Here is a 19,033-nt window from a genome sequence, read left to right as displayed (position 1 = left end):
ACTAATTTCTCGTCATCTGCGCTTTGCTAAATTGTTGTATATGGTCGAATCGTCTCAAAATATGATTCTAATTCACATAATAATGCCATTTAAGACTTTCTTTCTGGTGTTGTATGCTCTTTAAAGCTGATACCGATATTGATAACCGATAATAAAAGTATAATTTTTAAATGTATATTCGCCTTAGGTTTTTAACACCTGGAGGTTAAAAAAAAAAATAGTGGTGGATTCAACATAGATTTGCCTTTGACCCAAGCAGATTTTTCATGATGACATGAACATTACTATACTGAACAAAACAAAGACAAGAACAGTCTTGACTTAAAGTGCCAATATTTTTTTAAATAAATATAATTTGAGTTGATCACAATCTATTAGTCAATGTCATTGAAGAGGTGTTCCCTTAACAACAATGAGCACTGAACTACAACATAAACCCAAAAGGTATTGTGCTTTGTCATCAGATAAAAACATTTGGTGCTACAGGAGAGGAGACTGTTGTGGTCATGGTCCATGAAACAACTTTCTTAACCTGGGAGACAGGTTAGGAATGCAAGCCTTTCAATAACCAAAAAGCCTCTCAATAACTAACTTATAACGAACACTGTAAAATGCAAACATTACTAGTATATAGTAAGGTTCACCACTCATTCCTCATTATCAAAATATGGTAGAACAAAAAGGATTAATGGCTTGCCTTATAATCAGGGGTGCACATAATTTTTTTGCCCAGGTTCTCAGAGGAGGACCTGGAGATGTGACTTGGTCCTCATTGAGCTTGAGAGCCGACCCGCCCGATGCGATAAATTTATGACAAGCTTCACTTAGAGCCAATTAACTTTAATTAATTATATTAACAATTAATGCTTGATTAAAATCAACTGGCACAACAAAATTGCCATTACTTTGAAGTGAAATGTAAAGAAATAAAAAGCACCTATTCAAAATAAAGGTCATTATGTGGCTCCCACATTAACTCCAAGCCTTTTTAAAAGTGGGATGTCCTCCTCATAAGACCTCATTGAACGTGCATGTTTAGCTTTGTAAAATGCGAGCAAAAACACGTTTGTCAGTGCATTTCGCTGTTCATTACCTTTATTCCGCCACTTGTCCATAGGGCGAGTGGGGTCCTGTTTGACATCGATATTTTGCGTAATTGCCACATGCGCTCTGTTTTTTCGTGCTTTTCAAAGTTTGGATGGCTGAAATTCTTTGACCCAACATAAAATGCGCTGCTCTTATTGGCGACATTGGGATTCTCACGGCACATTTTGTACCGCATTTCCGTGCGAGCATCATTTGCTTCTAGCCATGGTACATCCTGTAGCCACTTTTCAGCAAAAGTCCTTTTTTTCGGTAGCTCCGGTGACGTCTCTGTCGTCTGTCTTTTGACGGGGGTGGGGCAACACGGAAGTAATTACTCAGTGGGGCCTGCCTCTTCGACATTTTGAGAAGTTATTTTCTCGTGTCCGCTGCAAATACAGTGGTCAGCCATCGGTACGCAAAAGCGTATCTAAGCCGTTGAGGGCCAGCGCGTTTGTCTACGTCCAGTACGCATGCGCGCATGCGGACCACTTATGTGCACCCCTGCTTATAATCATATAAACGCCAGTGAGTGAACCCATTTTCAATAAAGCATGAGGTTTCTTCTCTGCACAGTACGAAATCCTTGTCTGGCCACTTGCTGACAGGACTTACTGTACATTACACGTCCATATGTCTGTGGTGAAACTTAAATACATACATGGTTGCCGATCGAAGTATGGAAGCGTGTGGCAATCTCATCCTACTTTGCCGGTAAACATTCGGCTTGGAATGATGAACCTGGGCTCCAAACGACGAAGTAGCCGCATGAAACCTATGTCTTCGACTAGGGAAAAGGGTTGGTTGTACAGAGCCATCAGTTCTGTGAACATGTTTGTGATCGGTATAGCACTCGTTCATCTTTGTGAAACTTTTCAAAGGCCTCTTTAAATGGTACAGCCCCCGCTTTCTTAGCTGGCTTTGGAATTGGATGGGGAGCTTTATTCGCAGCTTGCGCGTCCTCATACTCTTTTAAAACGCCATCGAAGCAATTGTCATCTTTTAAGTCGCTTATTAAGATGTGTTGTAGTCCAACGCTTTTTTCCCTCCTCGTGGAACTTCGGCTTTGCATTTGTTACAAATTGCGAGTGCAGTGTTTTCCACTGACAACTTCAAAAAATACCACTACTGACGCCATGATGCGGACTGCAGTCGTTTGAGCGTTATGTCACAGAAGGGAGCGCTTGATTTTTGGCAGCGCTCACTCTTCCTACACCACACACAGTCACTGAGACATTGAACTGGCTAAACAGGAGTGGAAACGAACACACAGATCCCAATCCACCAAAATATTATACTGTATATCATCGGGCCTATTTATAATGTTACTGTATTTATTGGGAGGACGTCATAATTCCTATTAACGGACCGATAATTATCGTGTTCTAAACCATACTAAATTGGTTTCTCTCTGTTTGCGGTTTCAGATGGCCTCCATGAAAATGTTTCAGATACAGTTTAATACAGGCTTCATCCCCAGAAATGCTACGACTGTAAAGTTTGCCAAGTAAGTATTCTAAAATATCACCAAATTTTGCATTTTAGTATGTGCAAATTAAATGCGCCACTTTGTGCTGCCACTTGTTTGTGTTAGAGCGAGTTGGTCCTTAGAAAAAATCCTCCCAATTTCAATTGTCTAATTGCTTCTGAAAGGTATGACCTAGATGCCTGCGACATCCAGGAGAAATATCCCGACTTGTTCCAGGTCAACCTGGATATCGAAGTGGAGCCCTGGGACCGGCCTAGTGCCAAAACACCGCCTTGGGATGGCTTCCAAACAAAAGGCCTCAATCCTAAGATCCTATTTTCCACTCGTGACGAACAGCAGGAGATCCTCAGCAAGTTTGGTAGATGGCGTTACTTCACACATTTTAAGATCAATCAACTTTTTTTTAATCCTTTAGGCTCTGTGCTGGCCACTTTATACTCATTTTAGGTGTAAAAAAATGGCAAGTTGGAAAGGTAGTAATATCAAAGCTTGCCTGAGATTGAATTTATATTTTATGATCTGAAGGTAAACCGGAACTACCTCGTCAGCCAGGATCCTCAGCGTTCTACGACTCCAGTTTACCGCCACAGCAGCCTGCTGAAACACCAGAAACCTCTCCGGCCACTGAAACAGAATCTCCGGTGAGCAGCGACAACAATGGAAACAACTTCTTCCAGACGCTGGATTGGGAAGGTAGGAGTTCATTGTACATTGCACTTATAGTTTGTTTTCAGATAACGTAATTTTCGGACAATAAACCGCTCCTTTTTCCCTTCATTTTGAATCCTGCGGCTTAGCATAGTCCGGTGCGGCTTATCTATAGACAAATGCTGTTTTTGTGTCAAATTTGGTGGGTGGCGGCTTATCTTCAGGTGCGCCTTATAGTCCGAAAATTTAGGTAATTTTTTTGTTGTGGTGAGTCTACTCCAATTCATGAGAATGGAAACAGGAGTTTAAAGTCTACAAATTTGAACCTAAATTTAGTTGGATATATTTTTGTATTACAGTGGTACCTCGACATACAATCCTTTTGAAATCTGACGTCAAATTTGACTCTCTATTTGTCTCAACATAAGACGAAATGCTCGAAATCCCACGATTGATGACAGCGTCGCAAATACATTGTTTTCCCGCAAGACAGACACATGGGGTATTTTCTTGTGAGAGAAATCAACATGGGTTCCAGGAATGTTAAAGCAAGTGGTGAAAAAAGGTTAGGCTTACCATTGAAATGAAGATGGAAAGATGGAAAAATATGAGCGTAGGGTGCGCTTCCGTGAGCTGCTTGACAATACTCCTCCGACCTCCGTTCGCCAGTCTTTATAAGTTAACTAGAAACTGCAATTTCTGGAGAAATTACACCTGGGTCTTTCCTGTGTGGAGAAACAGATCTTAGCCCCACTCAGGTCTATCAATAGAATGGACAATAATGGCCGGTACCCGTCAGCTGCCTCCGGAGTCCCACAGGCCAAAAAGGCCCGATGGGCCTCCTTCTTCAGCTTAATGGCATCCCTTACCGCTGGTGGACCAGCGGGTTCGGGGATTGCCGCCACGACAGGCACCAACCACCTTACAGCCACAGCTCCGATCAGCCGCATCAACAATAGAGGTGCGGAACATGGCCCACTCGGACTCAATGTCCCCCACCTCCCCCGGGATAAAGGAGAAGTTCTGCCGGAGGTGGGTGTTGAAACTCTTTCTAACAGGGGATTCTGCTAGACGTTCCCAGCAGACCCTCACAATACGTTTGGGCCTGCCAGGTCTGGCCAGCATTTTCCCCCGCCATCAGAGCTAACACACCACCAGGTGGTGATCAGTTGACAGCTCCGCCCCTCTCTTCACCCGAGTGTCCAAAACATGCGGCCGCAAGTCCGATGACACGATTACAGTTGATCATCGTGCTGGTGCCAAGTGCACATATGGACACCCCTATGTTTGAACATGGTGTTTGTTATGGACAAACCGTGACGAGCACAGAAATCCAATAACAAAACACCACTCGGGTTCTGATCGGGGGGGCCGTTCCTCCAAATCACGCCCCTCCAGGTCTCACTGTCATTGCCCACGTGAGCGTTGAAGTCCCCCAGGAGAACGAGGGAATCCCCAGAGGGGGCGCTCTCCAGCACACCCTCCAAGGACTCCAAAAAGGGAGGGTGGGTACTCTGAGCTGCTGTTTGGTGCATAAGCGCAAACGACAGTCAGAACCCATCCCCCCACCCGAAGGCGGAGGGAGGCTACCCTCTCGTCTACCGGGGTAAACCCCAACGTACAGGCGCCAAGCCGGGGGGCAGTAACTATGCCCACATCTGCCTCTCACCGTGGACAACTCCAGAGTGGAAGCGAGTTCAACCCCTCTCGAAAGGATTGGTACCGGAACCCAAGCTTTGTGTGGAGGGGAGTCCGACTATATCTAGTCGGAACTTCTCTGCCTCACACACCAGCTCGGGCTCATTCCCTGCCAGAGAGGTCACATTCCGTGTCCCAAGAGTTAGCTTCTGCAGCTGGGGGTCGGACCGCCAAGGCCCCCCGCCTTTGGCTGCCGCCCAACTCCCTACACACCCGACCCCTTTGGCCCATCCCACAGGTGGTGAGCCCATGGGAAGACCCCTGTCACTTGATTTACAAATGCCCCAACTTCATGCAAGATATGGCTACATGGAAAAATGGACCAATTACCACTTAAATTATCTGTTCAGACTAGGCCGGTCGCGAATTTTAACAAATTTTAGTGGGCGATAAATTCTCTCATAAATTATTGCGATATGCGATATTATTGCCCCCCCCCCCCCTCCCCCCCATTCGTATTGAACCGTTTCAGTACTTGGTGCTCGGTTCAGAACGGACGCGTACCGAACGGGTTTCTGAAGTAATGTAACCCTTACTTTTCGAGGCTTTAAGTCGATCAGGTTACAGTTTCTTTGTGTAGATTATATTTACTCCGTCTTCTGTACTATAATGAGGACCAACACGGGAGGACAGTAAGAAACATCAACGGCGTGACAACGTGGCTGCCGCGAGAACGCAGTGAAACCCACTTTTTGAGTCCATCAGATCTCTTGAGTGGTAGATCGGGGCACAGTTGACTTGTCTTTGTTGATTGACAGTTGTCTTCTCTGCTATAATAATAACCAAGACGACTCCGTGTTCAATACAAAACCCTCCTACCACAACAAAACAAGTAGGAACTATATTCACATAGGAACTAAAGTTATACAACATAAAATATACAATATAAATGAATACTACATCACATTTGTAAAATACAAACACATAATAAAATAAATATTAGCCCATTTAAATAAGGCAAGGCAAGGCAAGGCAAATTTATTTATATAGCACAATTCAACACAAGGCAATTCAAAGTGCTTTACCTTACATGAAGACCATAAAAATCACATTTAAATCAACACAACGTAAAAACCAAGACAAAAGATCGCATTTAATCACAGAATAAAAATAAATAAATAAAAATAAAACAAAAATAAAAATAAAGCAAAAACTACTACTACTAATAATCATTGAAATCAGCAATGGAGATAAGCACAAGAGGAATAGAAGGCAGGTAGGTTGAAATATATAGACAGTTATGGATATGCAGAGCCAAACAAAAGCGTTTTTAGCCCTGATTTTAAGGAGCTAACAGTTTGAGCATACTTCAGACGTTCGGGTAACTTGTTCCAGAGGTGGGGAGCATAATAACTAAATGCTGCCTCACCCTGCTTGGTTCTTGTTCTTGGAACATGCAGAAGACCCGTTCCAGACGACCTTAGATGTCTCATAGGAATCTAACAAGTCAAGCATGTATTTTGGTCCAAGGCCATTAAGTGTTTTGTAGACGAGCAGTAGTATTTTATAGTCTATCCTTTGACTCACTGCAAGCCAGTGTAGCGATTTCAAAACCGGTGTAATGTGGTCCAGCTTCCTTGTATTTGTGAGGACTCTGGCTGCAGCATTCTGTACTAGCTGCAGCTTCCTGACTGATTTTTTATCAAGACCTGTAAATATACCGTTGCAGTAGTCCAATCTGCTGAAAATGAATGCATGCATAAGTTTTTCCATGTCTTGTTGAGTCAGAAGCCCCTTAATTCTGGTTATATTTTTTAGGTGGTAATAAGCGGATTTAGTGACGGACTTTAGATGGCTACCAAATTTTAGGTCTGAGTCAATAATTACGCCAAGGTTTCTGACTTGATTTGTAGCTGTAAGTGACATTTTGCTAAGTTGGCTGCTTATCTTTGACCTTTCCTTTTTTGGCCCAAAAATGATCACCTCTGTCTTCTCCACATTTAACTGGAGAAAATTCTGGCACATCCATTCATTGATTTGATGAATGCATTTACTCAGGGAGACTAAGGGACTATAATAATAAATAAAATAAATTGAAATGAGCGAAAACACCTGTAATTAAATAATAAGAATGATACACAGATCCTGCTTACACAATTGAATTTATTAATTTCTGTGTGGCGCTTTAACTGAAAAAAATTCATTGAGGCATTTCATTTGTAAAATACATGTTAAAATATTTTTCAGTGGGATTGCTTTTCTCTTTAGCACAGGACTTTTTTTCTTCTTTCTTTCAGAAAGAAAGTTGACCAATATATGGGGTCTGAAAGGCAAATTGTTGTTGGATTATTATCTTTAAATACCCGCTACTTTTTGAGCAGAATTCTAGCTTTGTATAGGCTACTGTTCCTATTGTTGAAAGCATAAAAGTGTGTAATAAACAACTAGCACATTTGTATTTTGCATTTTGTTTTCTTACTGTACCGAAAATGAACTGAACCGTGACCTCAAAACTGAGGTACGTACCGAACCGAGATTTTTGTGTACCGTTACACCCCTAACAGTAAGAATAGAGTATATATTAATAAGACTAAGTAATAAGTACACCCATTTAAACGCAATAAACGTTTACTCTTAAATTCAAAAATACTTTTTAAGAAATCGCAACTAAAAACAATAGACCATGTCTCTTTTAAATACAAGACAACAGTACCAATACCGCACAGAAACACAGAATAAATAGAATGTCTTTTTCAAGAAAAAAATTGCACTTCAATAACAAGCATTTAGGCACAGAGGTATGAAGTTGTAGTAACACAAACAATTGCACAGCAACGTAGAAAAATAGATTAATTAAGTAGCAGTAACAAAAATTTGGCTTCACTAAGGCTATGTTTATACAGCAGGTCTTAATGTACAAATTAGATTTTTTTGTCATATCTGGTTTAGTCCGAGATGCGCTCAGCAAAGTGACCCGCGTGCGCAGAAGCATCAAAACAAACTACACATGCTAGCTGTATGACATTCCAGGGTAATCATATTTTGATTTCCAAAAAAGACGGCACAAATAACAGACATTAATATTCCCCGTTTCGTCTTTTATTCAAAGTTTATATGGACTAATAGAACGCATGCACGCACATGAGCCTTGTCTTGTGTGAGTGACATGACGTGGGTGTGTCAATTTGCCCCTTCTCGGCCATGTAAGCAATACTGAAATGTTGGTCATTCAGTGTTTAGAATGAAAATCGAAATTTGTCAGGGTTATCCTTCTCTTCATTATTTTTTTATGACTGTGGTCAAGCCCGCTTCGTGCATAAAAACAGAGTTCAAGCTAGAAGCTAATGCACAGCTACATCGTTCTCGTCCTGCCTGCCGCTTTCGCTTTGCTGACGTCATTGCTGCATGAATTCCGATTTGGGAGATTTGAACGTTCACACCGCTGGATGTGGCCCAGATCGAATTTAGACCACATACGAAAGTGACCCAGATCGGATTTGAAATGCTCCACTTCTATGCGACTTGTCACGTTCAAACCGTCACGTTAATGCTTCACTTGAGTCAGAAAAACACGAAAAAATCGGATTCGTGCATAAAGACCTGCAATATGAACCTAGCCTTAAGTGTCAAACATCATTAAACAGGGGTAAAACGGTCTCATTTCTTCAGCAGTGTAGCGGACTACACTTTCCGTGAGGGAACGTCATTTTGCGGGGTCTCGTTTGTATTTCTCAAATCAAGCGATTACCTCTGTAATTGTCGATTTGCATGACGAGGTAGGCTCCGCTTGTTGCGATGCAGTTTTCTTACCAAGCACTGAAAACTAAAGAGAGTGATAGTGTTTCAAATGAGCATGTAGATTTGTTGTGTTGGCCCTCTTTGTTGAAACAACCTCCAAACACATTTTGCAGACTGCTTCGTCCTTTTTGGATGCCTCGCCATTTTCATTTGGTTTAAAATCCACAAATATTCCCACACTAGGGCTATGGTGTTTGGCTTGGAAATCAGGATTTTATGTTTTCTTCTCGCTCATTGCTGTACGCCGACAGTGCACTCGGCCCCACCTCCCTCTATTGAATGATGGTCACACAAACTCAAATTTATAAAACGCACAAACCCAGAATTCAATAAAACAGAGTGAATCCTCATCACAGCATATTGCGCTGTTGGTAACAAGGAAGCTGAACTTTTAACGGCACGTCCGCCGCCCATCTGCCGCACACGCACGCACATACGCACGTGAGGCGATAAATCGCAGCGGGAAAATTACCACCTTCATTTTCATTTACCGTGCAATAAATGGAATTATTGCATATCGCGACAGGCTTAATTCAGACTATTTCCAACACTATCTTAAAGTTCCACAGTCACAATTTTTTACACACACCATATAAATTATTATTAATTAAAATGTATTCTAAAATCAATTACAAAGATTGACGCCAATCTACAATCAGGCCCGGAGTGGCTAATTTGGAGGACCGGGACGAATGCCGGGTGGGTCGGCCTTAAGTTTGGGCCATCAGGGCCAGTCATAATATACATTTTTATTGAAGCTGTCTGTTAAACTTGTTAATAACAGCATTAACACAACCTCTCTTTGCGCAATAAGTTATGGCCCTTCCAGCATCCCTTGGTCTGGAATTCCAATGCCGCCAGCTCTGGGAGAAAGTAGATCTCAGAACACTGAGCGGACATGCTAACAACTCTGGGGGAAAAAATCATGTTTAATCATGACAAGTTGCTCAACTTGTTTCTAATGAGGTTTAAATTTGAATGGTGTAAGGTAAGCACATTGGTCAACTCCTGTGCTAATTGGTGTATTTAAAAATTAGAATATAAAATTTTTGCATTTACAAAAATGCCATTAATCGCAATTTAACTATGGACAGCGTGCAATTAATTGCGACTAAAAAATTTAATCGCTTGAGAGCACGATTATAATTATTTCAATACAGTAGTAGGTCATGATATAAAGTGGGCCGGTCTGTGGCATGAAACTCAAGGGCTGAAAATGAGTCCCACTCCTTTTGCAACTATCGAAATTGTGCATTATTTTATTTATTTATTTGTATGATTGCTGTTAGCTTCAGCTTAGATGAACCCTATGAAGAACCACTTCATGTGTCAATTGATCAAAGCCGTCTTCAGTAGAATGTTTTGATAAAACGACAGAACACTCCCCTAGTCCGCTCCACTTTCTTTATGTGCTCAATTTCCCTCGTGGCTCACTTGTGGTTCAGTGAAGTCCAATCTATCGAATTCAGTGTGTACCCCCTAATGTGATGGTGGGACTTTAAATTCCAATGCGCCTTTATTAAGGGTGTAACGGTACATGTATTTGTATTGAACCGTTTCGGTTCGGGGTCGTCGGTTCGGAACGGAGGCATACCGAACGAGTTACTAACGTAATGTAACCCTTACTTTTCGAGGCTGTGAGTCAATCGGGTTACAGTTTGTGTAAATTATATTTAGTCCGTCTTCTCTACTATAATGAGGACCAACACGGTAGGACAGTATAAGAAACGTCAACGGCGCGACAACGTGGTGGCTAGGAGAACGCAGTGAAACACGGGCGTTAAAGTCAATCAGCCAATGCACACCAGTCGCAGTGTGGCCGCGTGTTAGACGTGTCGCAGAAGTGGCTCATGCGACGCACACGAAAAGAACGGCAGAGTTTATTATTTGACGCGAGACGCGGCCCTCCTGCGTCAATACTACTAGCTAGCAGCGGGCAGACTGGAAGTCACTCGTGTAAAAACACGGTGGATCCGGTCGATTTTCAAACTAATATGCAATCGTAACCCACTTTTTGAGTCCATCAGATCTCTTGAGTGGTAGATCGGGGCACAGTTGACTTGTCTTTGTTGATTTACTGCTGTCTTCTCTGCTATAATAATAACCAACACGACCCCGTATTCAAACAAAACCCTCCTACCACAACAAAACAAGTAGGAACTAATATTTACAAAGGAACTAAAGTTATACAACATGAAATATACAATATCAATGAATACTACATCACATTTGTAAAATAGAAACACATAATAAAATAAACTAGGCCTGCAAGCAGGACTGAACGGGCCCTCGCACTTTGGCGCAACTCGGACGTCACGCAGGTCGGGGTGGTGGCTGACAGCCCCCCTGTAATCATCTAATGAGAACCGAACATGCTTTAAACTCGCTTCTTTTTTTGGGATGAGAAATTGTTTTGAGTTTTCAAGCATGCAATGGCCACAAATTCTGCTGCCACTAGTTGGCGCTACAGAGTCGATGCAAATGACCACTACTGGACTCTTCAGGGCAAGACTCTCACCAAGCATGGGAAGTTTGGAGTAGATATTGTATATCTGCCAAGTTATGACTGTTCAAAATGTGTGGAGAGACAGAAGGGTGACAGTCATTATCACTTTCCTGTTGGACCCTTCTGCTGCAACCAAACCTCAATAGTTTCTGTTCAAAATTTTTGGCGAGACAAATTGTTGACGGTCATTTTCACTTCCGGTTTGGACCTCTCCGCTTCAACAAAACCTCCATATTTTTCATCAGGCACCCGAACACATGTCTTGAGACTCCCCTGAAACAGGTTTGAGGTCAATAGATTTTTTCCCTTGGAGGAGAAGCCTGTGTCGTAAAGAAGGCCATTTCCTGTTCCCACTAGGGGGCGCCAGGCCTAATGGGTAATATTTCAATGCAGTCGTGTTCAGGCTGGGATATCTCATATACATGCTAGAAATGAAAAACATTGAACGTTGTATCACGGAGTTTTTAATCATTTTCTGAATTTGGTGTTTTGCCCAAAAATGGCCGACTTTGGGACAACGCCTAGGTCAGACCCTTGAATGAAAACTCACCATTTTGAAAAGTTAAGATCTCATATGTCTCCTGAATAGTCTGACCAATTTTGAAGACGATCCAACTATTTCCTTCAGCGACAAGGTCTCAAATGCGAATCGATAAAATTTCACATTTGATCCAAAATTTCCGGCTTCCTGTTGGGTTTGGAATATGGGTGCATGAGACTCTTTGGAGCAGTTTTGCACAATCTATCGACTCGCCAAATTTCATCATTCTACGTTGAAAAAACCTAATAGGAGAGGCCTTTTTGAAAATTTCAAGGGGGCGCCACTGAGCCATTTTGTTAAATTTTTTCGTAGATTATCAAAATTTACGCAAAGTTGCGTGTATGTGCAAAGTTCGGTGAGTTTTCGTGCATGTTCAGGCCTCCAAATGTAAACTCCAACTGTCAACCGATAAAATTTCACATTTGATCCAAAATACCCGATTTCCTGTTGGGTTTGGGATATGGGTGCAAGGGGCTTTTTTGAGCAGTTAGGCATAAGGTATCTACTCCCCAAATTTCATCGCTCTACGTTGAAAACCTGAGAGGAGAGGCCTTTTTGAAAATTTTAAGGGTAAAGGGGGCGCCACTGAGCAATTTTTTGATATTTTTTCGTAACGACGCAAGATTATCGAAATTTACGGTGGCTTTTCGTGCATGTTCAGGCCTCCAAATTGGCCATTTTCATTTGCCATGAAATAAAATAATAATAATAATAACTAGGCCTGCAAGCAGGACTGAACGGGCCCTCGCAATCTAGCGCAACTCGGACGTCACGCAACTCGGACTGTGTGCAGGTCAGGGTGGTGGCAGATCCTCCTCTCTAATCATCAACCTAACATGCTCGAAAGTCGCCTATTTACATTCCCACACCCAAGAGATAAAAACCCCTATTGGAGAGAGTACTACAAAAAAGGAGCCACTACTGAGCTGTGCAGCCAAGCCCTTATTCAAAACCAAAATTAATCTTCTAACTGGGCCAATTCGACCAAATGTGCCAAATATTGTGGCTCTATAAGCTGCCTGAGTCTCTGAAAAAAAATATTTCCTTTAAATGGCGAACAAACGGTCGTCACGGCAACAGACAGAGACACGTGGACATGGGCCGTAAATAAGTATTTTAATAGGTCTTGAAACTACAATGACCAACCTGAAAAGAACTGGACATGTTTTGGAAAAACGAGTGACTTTCTATTGCCACTAGTTGGCGCTGTAGGGTTGATGCAAATGACCCCTACAAGGCCCTTCAGGGTATGACTCTCAACAAACACGGGAAGTTTGGCGCAGATATGTTGTATATCTGCCGAGTTATGACTGTTCAAAGTTTTTGGAGAGAAAAATTGTTGACAGTCATTTTCACTTTCCTGTTTGGACCCCTCCGCTTCAATGAAACTTCAATATTTTTCATCAGGCACCTGAAGACAGGTCTTAAGGCTTCCCTTATGCAGGTTTGAGGTAGATTGATTTTTTTCCTTTAGAGGAGGAGTGTGTCCCGTAAAAAAGGGCATTTCCTGTTCCCACTAGGAGGCGCCAGGCACAAATGGTAAATTTTCAATCCAGTCCTGCTCAGGCTGGTATACCTCACACACATGCCAGATTTAAAATATATTGAACATTGTATGAGGGAGTTATCAGTAATTTTCCGAATTCTGTGTTTTGGCGAACTTTGGCGCCCCGCCCTGGTCAGGCCCGTGAATGAAAACACACAATTTTTATAACTTAAGATTTCATATGCCTCATGAACAGTCTCGCCAATTTTGAGAATGATCAAACTAATTCCCTAGGTGCCAAGGTGTAAAATTTGCACACTGTAAATCGATAAAAATTTCACATTCAATCCAAAATACCCGATTCCCTGTAGGATTTGGAATGTGTGTGCAAGAGACTTTTTGGAGCAGTTTTGCACAAAGTTTTGACTTTCCAAATTTCATCACTGTTAGAAAAACCTAAATGGAGAGGCCTTTTTGAAAATTTCAAGGGGGCGCCACTGAGCCATTTTGTTAAATTTTTTCGTAGCGTTGCAAGATTATCGAACGTTATCCAAAGCCACATGTATGTGCAAATTTTGGTGAGTTTTTGTGCATATTCAAGCCTCCAAATGAAAACTCCTACTGTGAACCCATGAAAATTTCACATTCGATCCAAAATACCCGATTTCCTGTTGGATTTGGAATACGGGTGCAAGAGACTTTTTGGAGCAGTTTTGCATAAGGTATCTACTCCCCAAATTTCCTCGCTCTATGTTGAAAAAACCCAATAGGAAAGGCCTTTTTTAAAACTTCTTTCTGTCGCCACTAGTTGGCACTGTAGAGTTGATGCAAATGACCCCTACAAGAACCTTCAGGGTATGACTCTCAACAAACACGGGAAGTTTGGCGCAGATATGTTGTATATCTGCCGAGTTATGACTGTTCAAAGTATTTTGCGAGACAAATTGTTGACGATCATTTTCACTTTCATGTTTGGACCCCTCCGCTTCAACGAAACCTCAATATTTTTCATCAGGCACCTGAACACAGGTCTTAAGGCTCCCCTGATGCAGGTTTGAGGTCAACAGATTTTTTTCCCTTGGAGGAGGAACCTGTCTCGTAAAAAAAGGCATTTCCTGTTCTCACTAGGGGGCGCTAGGCCTAATGGGTAATATTTCAATGCAGTCGTGTTCAGGCTGGGATACCGCATATACATGGCAGATATGAAAAAGATTGAAAGTTGTGTCAAGGAATTATTAGTCATTTACTGAATTCGGTGTTTTGCCGAAAAAATGGCCGACTTTGGCACTACGCCCAGGTCAGACCCGTGAATGAAAACACACCATTTTAGAAACTTAAGATCTCATATGTCTCCTGAACAGTCTCACCAATTTTGAAGATGATCCAACTCACTCCCTCGGCGAAAAGGTCTCAAATGTGCACCCTGTAAATCGATAAAAATTTCATATTCGATCCAAAATAACCGATTTCCTGTTGGGTTTGGAATATGGGTGCCAATGCTTTTTTTGAAGCGGTTTTAGACAAGGTATAGACTCCCCAAATTTCATTGCTCTACGCTGACAAACCTTAATGTTATAGGCCAATTTTAAAATTTCAAGGGGGCGCCACTGAGCCATTTTGTTACATTTTTTTGCAACGTTGTTAAATTTTCGAAATTTACAATTTTCCGCACGTATGTGCAAATTTTGGTGACTTTTCGCGCATGTTCAGGCCTCCAAATTGGCCGTTTTCATTTGCCCTGAAAAAAAAAAAAATAAATAAATAAATAATCCTTTGCAAAACAATAGGGCCTTCGCACGCCTAGTGCTCGGGCCCTAATAATAGCCAATTTAAATAAAATAAATTGAAATGAGCTAAAACACCTGTAATTAAATAATAATAACCTGCTTACACAATTTGATTAATTTCTGTGTGGCACTTTAACTTGAGAAAATCCACCAATAAAGCTTTTGAAAACCGTTCATAAGAAAAAAAAAGATTCATTGAGGCATTTCATTTGGAAAATACATGTTAAAATCTTTGTCATTGGGATTGCGTTTCTCTTTAACACAGGACTTATTTTTTCTTCTTTCTTTCGGAAACAAAGCTGACTAATACGCGGGGTCTGAAAGGCAAATTGTTGTTGGATTATTATCTTTAAATACCCGCTACTTTTTGAGCAGAATTCTAGCTTTGTATAGGCTAATGTTCCTATTGTTTAAAGCACAAAAGTGTGTAATAAACAACTAGCACGTTTATATTTTGCATTTTGTTTTCTTACTCTACCGAAAATGAACCGAACCGTGACCTCAAAACCGAGGTACGTACCGAACTGAGATTTTTGTGTACCGTTACACCCCTAGCCTTTATAAGCGATTTTCCGTTCGTATTGGGAATTGATCACATGGATTCCACAGACGCTCTCATTATTTCTTCATTTCAGATGTCAGCGGGCCTCAGGATGCCTCAGGTTTCCTAACGGGAGGATCCAGCAATGAGCAGGAAGACCTGAGCGACCAGTCGGAAGAAGAGTCTTACACACACTCAGTCCCCAGTGGCGAGTCGCAGGACACCGGCGTGTCACTCTTCGATGCCAACTTCCAGGTACGCAATGATACAGACCCTGGCAAAAATTATGGAATCATCAGTCTCTGTGGACGTTCCTTCGGTTGTTTTATTGTGCCTGTGGGTGTGTCAAAGAAATAAAATAATAAAAAAGTAAATGTTACTACTACAATTTGTATTTAATTTCTTAAAACCAGAAACTTGACTTTTTTTCTACACAAACATCTGAGCACCTTCCAAAAACTAGTGATACCATAGTTTTTGCCAGGGGTTGTAGCAAGTGGCTAATTACGGAGAAGTGAATGTACTAGTTTTCATCTTCAAAAACACCCCCCAGTGCGTGCACAGACAATTTGGGGGGCAGGTGCTCAGAGGGGGAAAAATCGGCACTTTTTGCAGCCTTATAACTGCCAGCCCAGCTGCCTCATTAGAACAATGTGAATTCATGAAATAAAAAAACATTGCAGATGTATTATGTCTTTTGTATTATATCTTTATTTATATATTTAAATAAATAGTAATCAATTCTAACTCAACAAAACACTTTAATTTTCTTATTCTGTCCTTTTGAGGCATGGCTGCTGCTGCAAGTGGTCAATATTAAAAAAAAACAACAAAAAATATGAACTAGGCCTGCAAGCAGGACTGAACCGGCCCTCGCACTTTGGCGCAACTCGGACATCACGCAACATTGACGGCACGCAGGTCAGGGTGGTGGCAGATCGTCTCCCTCATCATCTTCTGGGAACCTAACTTTTTCGGAACTCGCCTCTTCTTTGGGGATTACAAATACATTCACACACCTAGGTGAAGAAGCCCCTTTTGAAGACAGTCCTACAAAAAAAGGGAAGTCCCACTGAGCTGTGCAGCCACGCCAGTATTCAAAACCAAAATGAATCTTCTAATTGGGCCAATTCGGCCAAGTGTGCCAAATTTTGTGAGTCTATAAGCTACCTAAGTCCCTGAAAAAAATCTTCTTCCTTTTAATGCCGAGCAAAGGGTCGTCACGGCAACAGACAGAGACGTGTGGACATGGGCCTAAAATTGTACTCTTACAAAAGGTCTTGAAACTACAGTGACCAACCTGGAAAGAACTGGACATGTATAAGTAAAATGAGTGACTTTCTGTTGCCACTAGTTGGCGCTACAGAGTTGATGCAAATGACCCCTACAGGACCCTTCAGGGTACGACTCTCACCAAGCACGGGAAGTTTGGCGCAGATATGTTGTATGTCTGCCAAGTTAGGACTGTTCAAAGTTTTTGGCGAGATGAAATGGCGACGGTCATTTTCACTTTCACTTTCCCCTTAAACAGTGAAAATTAGAAGAAAACATTGCATGTCGATTTACAGGGTGCGCCCCTGAATCTTCTGCTTGCACCCTGTTGGGTCTAAAACTCGTTCTTTAACTTAGTTATTTACCCAAGGCAAGCTGACAAAAGGCAGGGCACGGTGAGATAAAGTCAGAGAATTGACATTGACATTCAACCTGCAGGTTGGGAGAGCCAGGAGACACGTTCCGCGACCAGTGTCTCTCATCTAAGTCTCTCTTCGAACTCTCCCACGCTGCTTACTTTTATTGAGGGCTTGTTGATGGGCAGAATACAGTTACAACACTGTTGTCCAACGTGGCAGGTTCGGTCGGGCAAATTCCTTATTCTAGTCATTGATTGAACAGTGCTTCCTGATTGAATTAAGTCACACTCCTGAGCAGGCAAGATATCTTTGTTTTGAACACACATTTGCAATCAAAGAACTGTAGTTTGGTGGAAAAGTACTGAGACGTTGTGTGATGAATCAACAATGTGTGTGCATCTACTTATCAGCAGGTTGTGATCAATCACCAGTAAGCACATGATCATGGGCTAAAACTGTATTCTTCATCATAGCTTGGGAGTGCACGTATGATAGCTGTGGGAGAGCAATATATTTGGCACCCAAAAACAAGCTTATCTTACATTTCCCTCCTGTTGTGGGTTTAAAACTAAGTGCTTCAATTGGCACTTGGCGTTAACATCTAACCATTACTTTTCCCAAGACGGGTTTGCAGTAACAATTGTCAATAGTACACCACAACATTGGAGCTGACAAACCAGATAGGGGCGAAAACCTGCTTGGCCAAAATTCCCCTATTCCCTCACCGCTCACGGGGATGAGAGCCTCATTGCCTGGCATCTCTGGAAAAAATACGGACAACATACACTTTAATATGGTAGATAAATGCGACGGTGTCTTCGATGAGTGCACGGTAGATCTGCTTTAGACAAGAGTGTCCTCGTTGTCACTGTCCGTGTCAGACTCATCCTTGACCGCTGTGGGTGTGGCGATGAGAACCTTGTTGGGGCCTTCCCAACATGGGCTGGACCAATTCTTTTGATTTTGATTAAGACTTGGTCCCCTGGAGTGACAGGCTTGGCTCTGGTCTTTCATAGGAGCGGACAGGCTGCCAGCAGAGCGGAAAACCCTTCCGCCGCTCTTGATGACTTTAGGTGAGGTCGAGACATTAGGAATCAGGGCCTGGTGGACTGGCGTCGCTAGGTCCTTCTGGCAACCGGAAGAGCTTGCACTGGGGTTGATGAATTCACCCAGTGCGTCCGTAGCAGTCGGGCTGACGCCAACCATCTCATAAGGACCGTCCCAGCGTTCACTGTCCCTGGCACGCTGCAACACTTTCAGGAACACCAAGTCTCCGACCCGCACCTTGAGAGTCTGTGGATCAGAACATTCTGGCAGATCATTGTTGCCTCGAACTTGTCTTGGATCAATTTGTTTCTTTATGTGAGCTGGAATGCTGCCAGAACCTTTAACAGGTCCTGGGGTTAAATCTGGAAGTCTAAAAGGTGGCAAAGTCTTTCCTTCTGCATCAGTCTGTTACTAATTTGTCCTTTCCAATAGTCCGGCAGACTGGGGTCTGTACATGCAATAACTGTTTTTTCGTCCTCATGTGCGCTACGAAAAATCTTAACTAATCTAGAAAATACATCTATTATCACCAGGCAATATCTTTTCCCCAATACTCTATTTAACTCAATATAATCCATGTGCAATGTATGAAATAGTTCAGGTGGTTCTGGGAACCTCTCTCTTTTTAGTCTCTCTTAACCTTGTCTATGCAAAGTAAACACTGGTTGAAAAAAAATTTTCAAGTATGAATTTTAAAAAATTCATGTATGAATTAAATTACAGCCATTGGGCCACAATTGTCATAGTGTCTATTAACTAACTATTAGCCAACTCAGTCCTCCCCCCTGTAGACACTTGACAATCGTGTGGCTCAATTCAACTGCCCATTTGATCAATG

At 42.1% G+C, this 19,033-nt stretch overlaps 1 protein-coding gene across 1 annotated transcript in view; it reads left to right on the top strand.

Moving 5' to 3' along the window:
- Nucleotides 1-19,033, top strand: part of gak (cyclin G associated kinase) — an 89,089-nt gene that overhangs the window by 48,364 nt on the left and 21,692 nt on the right. The window contains exons 18-21 of the mRNA XM_057830974.1: nucleotides 2,511-2,590; nucleotides 2,737-2,930; nucleotides 3,098-3,265; nucleotides 15,612-15,772. Coding sequence (XP_057686957.1) covers nucleotides 2,511-2,590; nucleotides 2,737-2,930; nucleotides 3,098-3,265; nucleotides 15,612-15,772 — 603 coding nt within the window. The remainder of the gene's footprint in view (nucleotides 1-2,510; nucleotides 2,591-2,736; nucleotides 2,931-3,097; nucleotides 3,266-15,611; nucleotides 15,773-19,033) is intronic.

This window comes from Corythoichthys intestinalis, chromosome 3 (genome assembly GCF_030265065.1).
Source record: "Corythoichthys intestinalis isolate RoL2023-P3 chromosome 3, ASM3026506v1, whole genome shotgun sequence".
NCBI lineage: Eukaryota > Metazoa > Chordata > Actinopteri > Syngnathiformes > Syngnathidae > Corythoichthys > Corythoichthys intestinalis.
The sequence above is the reverse complement of the archived record's forward strand: the minus strand, read 5'-3'. Positions and strand labels throughout refer to the sequence as shown.